At 56.1% G+C, this 8,911-nt stretch overlaps 1 protein-coding gene across 1 annotated transcript; it reads left to right on the top strand.

The window, feature by feature from the left end:
- The first annotated feature begins 434 nt into the window (after positions 1–434).
- Positions 435–7,869, top strand: Th (tyrosine hydroxylase). The gene is made up of 13 exons (XM_005351573.3): positions 435–647; positions 2,416–2,643; positions 3,601–3,775; positions 4,045–4,133; positions 4,262–4,329; positions 4,656–4,706; positions 5,060–5,205; positions 5,277–5,412; positions 5,593–5,662; positions 6,049–6,105; positions 6,219–6,314; positions 6,541–6,674; positions 7,433–7,869. The coding sequence occupies exons 1-13, from the start codon at positions 558–560 to the stop codon at positions 7,590–7,592; spliced, it is 1,500 nt and encodes a 499-aa protein (XP_005351630.1). The 5' UTR covers positions 435–557; the 3' UTR covers positions 7,593–7,869.
- Positions 7,870–8,911: the final 1,042 nt, after the last annotated feature.

Raw genomic sequence — 8,911 nt, 5'->3', positions numbered from 1 at the left:
CCTGAGGATCCAGCCCCAGTGCCAGCAAATACAAGACCAGGGCAGTGAGTAGATAGCACACTTCGTTACCTGGGGCTGGGTGAACACGACCTGTGCCTTTGGAGGGGACGTGAAGACACCACAAATGTCTCCAAGGGGCTTCTGGACCTACCTGCCACCAGGGGCTTTAGTTTTCCTAACATGAGCCCTTAGGAATCCAGCAAGACCCCTCCTGGGTGCCCTGGTTTGGGCAGAGGGCGGTATCTGTCTCCTGCCCAGCAGAACACCAGCAGAACACCAGCCAGCCCCTGTCCTTATGTCGTGCCTCGGGGTGAGGGTGATTCAGAAGCAGGTGCCTGCGACAGTGGATGCAATTAGATCTAATGGGACGGAGGCCTTTCTCGTAGCCCTCGCTCTGTGCCCACCCCCGCCTCCCTCAGGCGCAGCAGGCGGGGAGAGGATGCGCAGGAGGTAGGAGGTGGGGGACCCAGAGGGGCTTTGACGTCAGCCTGGCCTTTAAGAGGCCGCCCGCCCAGCAAGGGCTGTGGAGACAGAACCCGGGACCACCAGGCTGCACTATGCCCACCCCCAGCGCCTCCTCACCACAGCCCAAGGGCTTCAGAAGAGCCGTCTCAGAGCAGGATGCCAAACAGGTCGAAGCCATCATGGTGAGAAGAGCATGCTGTCACCCAAGGGTATCTGGAGCAGTTTCTGCACCTATGGGTGGGAGGATACCCCAGGCTTGGAGTCCACACCCAGTGTCTGGCACCCGGGGTTGGAGTGGGTCTCTGTCCCATCCTGTCCCAGGATTAGTTGGGGCCCTAGTCCTGTTAGCTATTCCTGTACGTGGGTAAGTGCCTCTGCTGTGTCCTGCTGGACTCCGCGGGGGACAGTCAGTGCTTCTCGTCTGGGGCCATCCTTTCTGAGGCTTCTGTGGGCATCTGTGGGTCCTATTTCATGAACTAAGGGGATAATCTCTCTTGGGTGGTCTTGGGAGAGAGTCCTATGATTCAGGTCACCCTCCAGTAGTCCCCCGCTTGTCTGCCCTCTTGGGGTTCTCTAGGCTTGCGTGTCACAGGGTGTGAGGTTCCTGCAATGCACACTTCTGGGGAGAGCTGGTCAGTAAACGGCTGGTCTGCCAGCCACTGTCCTACACAAACAGGACGTGGGCTAGAAGGGGTCCTGGCTCTGGGGCAATTCCTGTGCGTTCACCCTTGCCACCTCCCATCACCCTAGATCTCATTACCTGTGTTAGGGAGGCCCAGGGATCAAGGGAGAAGTGCTGCCAAAACACCACAGTCCCGCTGCCAGCCTGGATACAGGGGCTCCTCGGCTCTTGAGAAGGGCTTTCAGATTTTCCTTGGAGCCCCATCTCACCATTGCCCTGGCCTGACAGAGACCTTAATGAGACCGGTGTGACCTTTAGAAAGGTAATTTGCAGGCTCTTCTCAAGAGACGACTGTGCTGTCAAAGTACCCCTTCACCCGGCTCAGCTGCGTGGCTGTCCCCATAGTCCCCGTGGGAACTGCCCAGTTGTGTGCTCTTCCCGGGGAGTCTTTGGCTCTGGCTGCATTCATGGTGTCCTTCTGGGAGTCAAGAGGCGGCCCTAGGGGGAAAGTTTCTCCATACGACTGTGTCATCCTCAAAGCCCAGGGTGGCTTATTATTTCAACTAAAGGACCCAGAAACTTTTGGGGAGCTTAGCCCCCAGCTAAGAGTTCAGGCCCCTCCTTACTCAGGTCCGGAGAGTTCTGGGTGTTGGAGAACTGGGCACACTGTGGCAGACACACAGCCAGCAGAGGCCATACGGAGATAACCTGTACTCAGACCTCAACAAGGTAGCCAGGAGGAGGGTGTAGCAGAGAACAGGTAGAAAAGGGACAAGGTAGCTGGAGACATATTCATGGGGGTATTCCCAGGTGAGAGGACAACGTGGACAGGGCACCTGGCTGAGAACCCCTTATCCCAGTGATGTCATGTACAAGAGGCTCAGCCCCACGCCTCTCTCAGTCAGGAGGGGAGGGATGCTTGTTTTGACTGAGTACAGTACACTCTACCTGGATGGACCACCTGAGCTAGCCACTGCCCAGTGATGCCCGAGGCTTTGAGCTCTGAGTGATGCCCACAGACATCAGGAAAAACAGCCTGGGTAACAGTCCTCGATCACTAACTCAGGTCTATGCCCAGCGGGCAGGTAACAGGGCACCTCTGCTTTGGGAGATGGTGGCCAGGAGCCCTTGCCCTCCAGTTCTGCCATGGCTTCCAGGCCAACTTCCCACCATGCCCAGACAGTCAGAACACTTTCTGGTGAGCTCTGTCCTCATCCCCACATTCCATGCAGTGGTTTGACCAGGGCCCAGGCCCTGGAGGCAGGATCAGTGGAGACACCAGCATGGAGACATAGACATATCTCTAATCTCTCCCCCACCCCCACCAGTCCCCAAGGTTCATCGGGCGGCGGCAGAGTCTCATCGAGGACGCTCGAAAGGAGAGGGAGGCGGCGGCAGCTGCAGCGGCAGCGGCAGCAGTAGCCTCCTCCGAACCCGGGAACCCCCTGGAATCTGTGGTATTTGAGGAGCAGGATGGGATGGCTATTCTCAACCTGCTCTTCTCCCTGAAGGGTACAAAACCCTCTTCATTGTCCCGGGCTGTCAAAGTATTTGAGGTGAGACCACTGGGCTGCTGGCTTGGTGTGCCAGGGCAAGCACTCATAAGACATGTAAGAATGTCTGTGTCCCCCTCCAGGAAAGAAATATGGCTGCTCAGGCCCGCAGAGGCTAGGTCTCAGGGACCACCCTTCAGCTCCAGCATCTAACCTCAGCGCCCAACACCCACTGCCATACATATAGCCTCTCTTAGCCACCTGCCCAGGGGCCTACAAAGCAGCTGATTTCATTACTGCTTTGCCTAATGACCTGTCCCCCAGAAAAACTCTCAAATGACATTAAAGCCAGAACCTCTGCAAGCTCCCAGAGTTGACTGCATGGCCTAAGTGTTTTGTTGCTGGGCAACAGAAGGTGGAGGTAAGATCAGCCGTTGCCCACCAGTCCTGGATATCTTGTTGCTCTGCCTGGACCTGGGCCTTCTGTCTTTGATATTATGGAATGGGGTCCAGGTCCTTGGGTGTGGTCAGTCACCCAAACGAGACCATTAGGGCATGGGATCTTCCATGAGCAGAGGAGTCAAGCTATCTGGTATGACCTCCAGACAGACAGACAGACAGACAGGCCTGTCCAGAAAGGGGGTTCAAAAGCACAGCTGTGATGATTCCTGAATGGGTGCATGAGACGTACCCAATCTATGGTTACACATTCCAAAACTCAGGCAGGGACGAAACACTGACCAGGCCTGCTTCCTCCATCTCTCTCTTTCCCACCATTCTGTCTGTCCGTCTCTCTCTACCTGTCTTCCTATCTCTCTACCTCTCTCCATCTCTACTCCACCCTCTCCATTGCACCCTATCTGTCTCCCTCAACCTCTCTGCCGCTCCCTCCCCGTCTTTCCTTCTCTCCCTGTATCCCTACCTCTCTCCATCCCTCATGGTTTCTCTCCATTGCCTCCTCCCGTCTGGTCTGTCTCCATTGCTCCCTCCCCCTCCCTTTTTCTGCATTTGCTCCCAAAGACATTTGAAGCCAAAATCCACCACTTAGAGACCCGGCCTGCCCAGAGGCCACTGGCGGGAAGTCCCCACCTGGAGTACTTCGTGCGCTTCGAGGTGCCTAGTGGAGACCTGGCTGCCCTCCTCAGCTCTATACGCCGGGTGTCTGACGATGTGCGAAGTGCCAGGGAGGACAAGGGTGAGGATGGGTGTCTGTGCAACCCAAAGACCTTGAAGCCTGGCGCGGGCTGGGGGGGGGGGACAGAACATCCTGCCAGGGGATACGCTAAAGTGTCCACGGAGTGCTAGTCTCCCACCACAGAGTGTTGGTGGCTTCACCCCTTCTCTGGTTCTCTAGGAGAACCTCTGCCCTCTAGGAGGTCTCTAGGGGAAGCCAGACCCAGGATGGTCAAAGCTTTCCTTGGGTCCATACTCACCTGAGCTCTTTTGCGTCTATCGCCTGGGAAGTTCCCTGGTTCCCAAGGAAAGTGTCGGAATTGGACAAGTGCCACCACCTGGTCACCAAATTTGACCCTGACCTGGACTTGGACCATCCGGTGAGCCTGCTGTCTTGACTGTGTCCCATAGCTGAGGCCCGTGGAGGTGGGCACAGCTAGGAACTGACCCTTGTGTGTGGAACGGGGAGAGACCAGTTTCCCCCTGACGTGTGTCCCTCGGCCATTAGGGCTTCTCTGACCAGGTGTACCGCCAGCGCCGGAAGCTGATCGCAGAGATCGCCTTCCAGTACAAGCAGTAAGGAGCCTGCACGTGGGCCAGTCCCCAGCCTGTAGGGAGGGGAGGAGAGGGGGAAGATGTGTGTCCCACAGCTTTGCATGTCTGCTTGTCTGTCTCTTCTGTGGTGCTCTGTCTTGGGCACTGGCATGGCTCCTAGCCACAGCTGAAGAGACTGAGGCAGAGAGGCTAAGCAGCTGGTGGGGTCAGCGCACCCCTCCCAGTCCCCTCCGTACTCCAAAGGCCTCTGCCCAGCAGGTGTAACTTCAGGATAAGGGCCTCACCCCATCTTTCCCACCCTCTCTGAGATGGAGGAGGACCCTACTGACCTCTGATCCCCTCCACAGGGGTGAACCAATTCCCCACGTGGAGTACACTGCGGAGGAAATCGCTACCTGGTAAGAACCTGCTGACATGTGCCCGGGCAGAGCAGGACTGGGCATGAGAAGGGCCAGAGGGAGGCAGCTCCCAGACTCCCTGTCTGTGAGGGCCACCTCTGGGAATATTGGTAACAGGAGAGACTAAGGGCAGTTAGAGGAGGGACGTCTAGTGGCCCAGAATATCAGCCCATCCAGAGATGGTCCCCACTGGTCCCTTCCCAACCTCTGGGTTCCCTTCAACCACAGAAACGCCCTACAGAGACCCACAGAGCATCCACGTGTGTGTGGGGGGGGGCAGGCTGTGAACAGGTGGGGCAGTCATGGGGAGAGCCCTAACAGTAGGCAATTCCCTGGGACACTGTGGCCTACAGGAAGGAGGTCTATGCTACACTGAAGGGTCTCTATGCTACCCACGCCTGCCGGGAGCACCTGGAGGCTTTCCAGCTTCTGGAACGGTACTGCGGCTACAGAGAGGACAGCATCCCGCAGCTGGAGGACGTGTCCCGCTTCTTGAAGGGTGCGGATACAGAGGAAGTAGGGCAGGGAGGGGCATCTCCTCTGCCTACCCTGATGTGTGACCCCTTGCAGAGCGGACTGGTTTCCAGTTGCGACCTGTGGCCGGTCTACTGTCTGCCCGTGATTTTCTGGCCAGCCTGGCCTTCCGTGTGTTTCAATGCACACAGTACATCCGCCATGCCTCTTCACCCATGCACTCACCTGAGCCGTGAGTATGCCATCTGGGGCCGGGGACCCTAAACTTGTGATCCAGTAGTATCTGTGAACAATGAGGACAGAGGTGTGTGTGTCTGTGTGTGTGGGCGGGGGGGGGGGAAGGCCTTTTTGTCCCTGGACAGGGACAGAGAACCTGTCTATTCTACCTTCCTTCTCTCGTGGCCCGACACAGGGACTGCTGCCACGAGCTTTTGGGACATGTACCAATGTTGGCTGACCGCACATTTGCCCAGTTTTCCCAGGTGTGTCAAGGGCCTCAGGGCAGAAACCAGGGTGGTGGTTGAGGTGGGGGTGGTTGAGCCAGAGATTCACAAGTTTCACTCGGTGGGGATCTCCTCTGGGGTAGATGTTGTTGCCCTTATGGGTGCAGAAGATTTTCAGGCAAGGAAACGCTGAAATGGAGATAGTTCTGCCAACAGGGGAGTGCAGATCCCAGGGGAGCGCATTTTCATGCTTTTTCTGCCACCTGCTGGTACATCTGGGAACTGCAGCTCTTGGGCTCTTGCATGCCTGGGACGGTGCATAGCATAGGTCCAAAGGACCTCTGGAGAAGTAGCTGAGATCCTTGCTTCAAACACAATTCCAGAGCAGAGTCTTTCCATACGTCAGTCTCCTTCTCTATCCACAGGACATTGGACTTGCATCTCTGGGGGCCTCGGATGAAGAAATTGAGAAACTCTCTACGGTTGGTTTTCAAAGGCCAGCCTTCCCTGTTGTGGGCGGTGGCCTGTTGTATATACCCAGAGAGGCTGTGCTTGGTATCAGGTGGTTTTAGGTGACTCTGATGACATCTGGCAGGTGTACTGGTTCACTGTGGAGTTTGGGCTGTGCAAACAGAACGGGGAGCTGAAGGCTTATGGTGCCGGACTGTTGTCCTCCTATGGAGAGCTCCTGGTGAGATTACCCCGCTCCCTGCCCTCAGCAAAGGAGACCAGAGCTGCTGGGTCAGGGTGTGGAGGGCGCTGCTCCCATCAAGTGGGTCTTCTTGGCCCAGGTCCTAGATTCAGCCTCTTCTAGAGAATGTGGCCCTCTGCCTGGAGCCCACTATACCCTGTGGGAGGAGGGAGGCCCACCCCACTCAGCTTCCTTAAGCCCCCGGGTGTGATGCCCCTCTCTCTAGCACTCCCTGTCAGAGGAGCCCGAGGTCCGGGCCTTCGACCCAGATGCAGCGGCTGTGCAGCCCTACCAAGACCAGACCTACCAGCCGGTGTACTTTGTGTCCGAGAGCTTCAGTGATGCCAAGGACAAGCTCAGGTGGGTGAGGCTTTCAGGGGTGAGCCTCACCCCACCTCACCCGTGCAAACCAGACCTGGTCTCCACTCAAGAGCCCATTTTGCACACTCAGCAACACCCCCTTATAACAAGTGTACATGCTCCAAGAGGGAGCCTTGAAAGTCTGAGGAGGAAGAGGCCAGCAGCACAGGGTCAAGGCGAGGTCAAAGTCAGGTCTAGCCCCCCATCCCCCTTCTGGGACTTCGCAGAGCCCGAGTTTCTCCTCCTCTGAGCACCACAGGCCCGAATGGGATGGGGGACAGACAAGGGGGAACAAGAGGCACAGTGGTAGCTAGGAGCTGCTGGGGGCGGGGGAGATTATAGAGGGAGTGGGCAGTCCAAAGGTGGGGGATACAGTTATCCAGGGGTCTGCAGAGGGGAGAAGAGACGGGTTGGATGGTCCTCATCACCTCTCCAGGCCTGTTGTACTGCATATGGCATGTCCACTCCAGTTTAGGGACACTCTAGGGCACACAGTCAAGGAAGGCTTCCTGAAGGAAGAGGCCCAGCCAAGGAATGCTCTGCAGAGGCCTGCATGCAAGAGATGCTGGGGCTATGGCCTCTGAGGAGGCTTTAATCTCCTGACTGTCTAGAATGGGCTTTGGGGGTCTGGGAGACCCAGAAAAACCATTTTCCTGTGCTCCTGGAGGTTGCAGATCCTGTCCTGACTGCAGCTTGCTTTCTCATCCCCACACCCAATCTCCTGTGACTGAAGGACTCATACTGGCTTCTCTCCCCAGGAACTATGCCTCCCGTATCCAGCGCCCATTCTCTGTGAAGTTTGACCCATACACACTGGCCATTGATGTGCTGGACAATCCCCACACCATCCGGCGCTCCCTGGAGGGGGTCCAGGATGAGCTGCACACCCTGACCCATGCACTGAGTGTCATTAGCTAAATGCACAGGGTACCACCCACAGGTACCAAGGGTTTCCCCCAAAGTCTCCAGCCCTTTCTTCAACCTTCCCCAGCCCGGAGGCTTTCCCATGTGTGCAGCTGGATCATGGGTAACCCCAGAATCTGCTTGTGCCCTTTGATGGGCTCCCCCATGGAACCTCACTGCTTCTCAGTCCTGTGTCTTACTACTGCATGCACTCCAGAGTGATCCTGCTCTGCCCCCTCCCTCCATGCTGTTCACCACCCTGGTCATTATCTCAATAAAGAAAGGAAAGGTCTCAAGGAGTGCTCCTGGTCTCTGTGTCACCACAAAGATAGTTCTGGGCACTCATAGTTGCTCCGGCTTCACTGGAGGTTTAGACGGTTTCTTCTCCCATCTCCCTCTTCCAACCCAAAGCCTCCTGACCAGGCAGAAGTTTCTGGTGTCATCTCCCTGCCAATTCTGAGCTTTCAAACAGTACTCTCTCTGTGCCCAGGAGTCTTAGGCACCGAAGAAATAGACAGAGGGATAAAGAAGGCAGACAAGACACAGCAACAGTGGTGCTCCACCTACACTATACCTAATGAGCCCCAGAGGAAGGATTATATCTCAGTCGAATTCTGAAATGTATTAGACTTTGGGAATCACTGAGGAAGGTCTCTGATTTAAGTGAGACCCTGGGAAACACCTTAAATTCCAGTGAGACTCTGGGAAAGGCCTTGGGCCCTAGAAAGACCTTGGGAAAATTCTAGACTCCAAAGTAATTCTGGGGAAGTCTTTGGACCCCAGAGAGACCTTGGAAAGTCTTTACTCCAAAGCAGCCCTGGGGAAGACCCTGGGTCCCAAAGAGAGCCTGGTCTTGGGTTCCAGGAAGAACCCGAGGAAGGTCTTAGTCCCCACTGAAACCTAGAGAAGGCCTTGCTTTGTTATAGTATGGAAGGTGTCAGGCCTCAGTGAGATCCTAGGGAAGGCTTTCATGCCACTGAGACCCTGTCAATGTCTTAGTTCTCAGTGAGGTCCGGGGTAAGGGTCATAACCCAGTGAAGGCCTTTTGCCTCCTTGAAGACCTGGGGGAAGATTGTAGGCCACAGTGGGATCTCGGGGAGGCCTTAGGTCCCAGTGAGACCCTGAGAAAGGTTATTGGCTTATGCTCTACCCCAGGGAAGACCAATGAGACCCTAGATAAGGTCTTAGGGTCCAGTGAGAACCTAGGAAGGCCTTAAGACTTAGAGAAATACTGTAGCAGACCTTTGGTTTTAGTGAGGCCATGGAAGAAGGCCTTAGGATCCAGGGAAACTCTGGAAATCCCTCATCCCCAGTGAGACCCCAATGAAAGCCCT

Source organism: Microtus ochrogaster, chromosome 8, assembly GCF_000317375.1.
Source record: "Microtus ochrogaster isolate Prairie Vole_2 chromosome 8, MicOch1.0, whole genome shotgun sequence".
NCBI classification, from domain to species: Eukaryota; Metazoa; Chordata; class Mammalia; order Rodentia; family Cricetidae; genus Microtus; species Microtus ochrogaster.
This window is presented reverse-complemented; position numbering and strand designations above follow the sequence as displayed.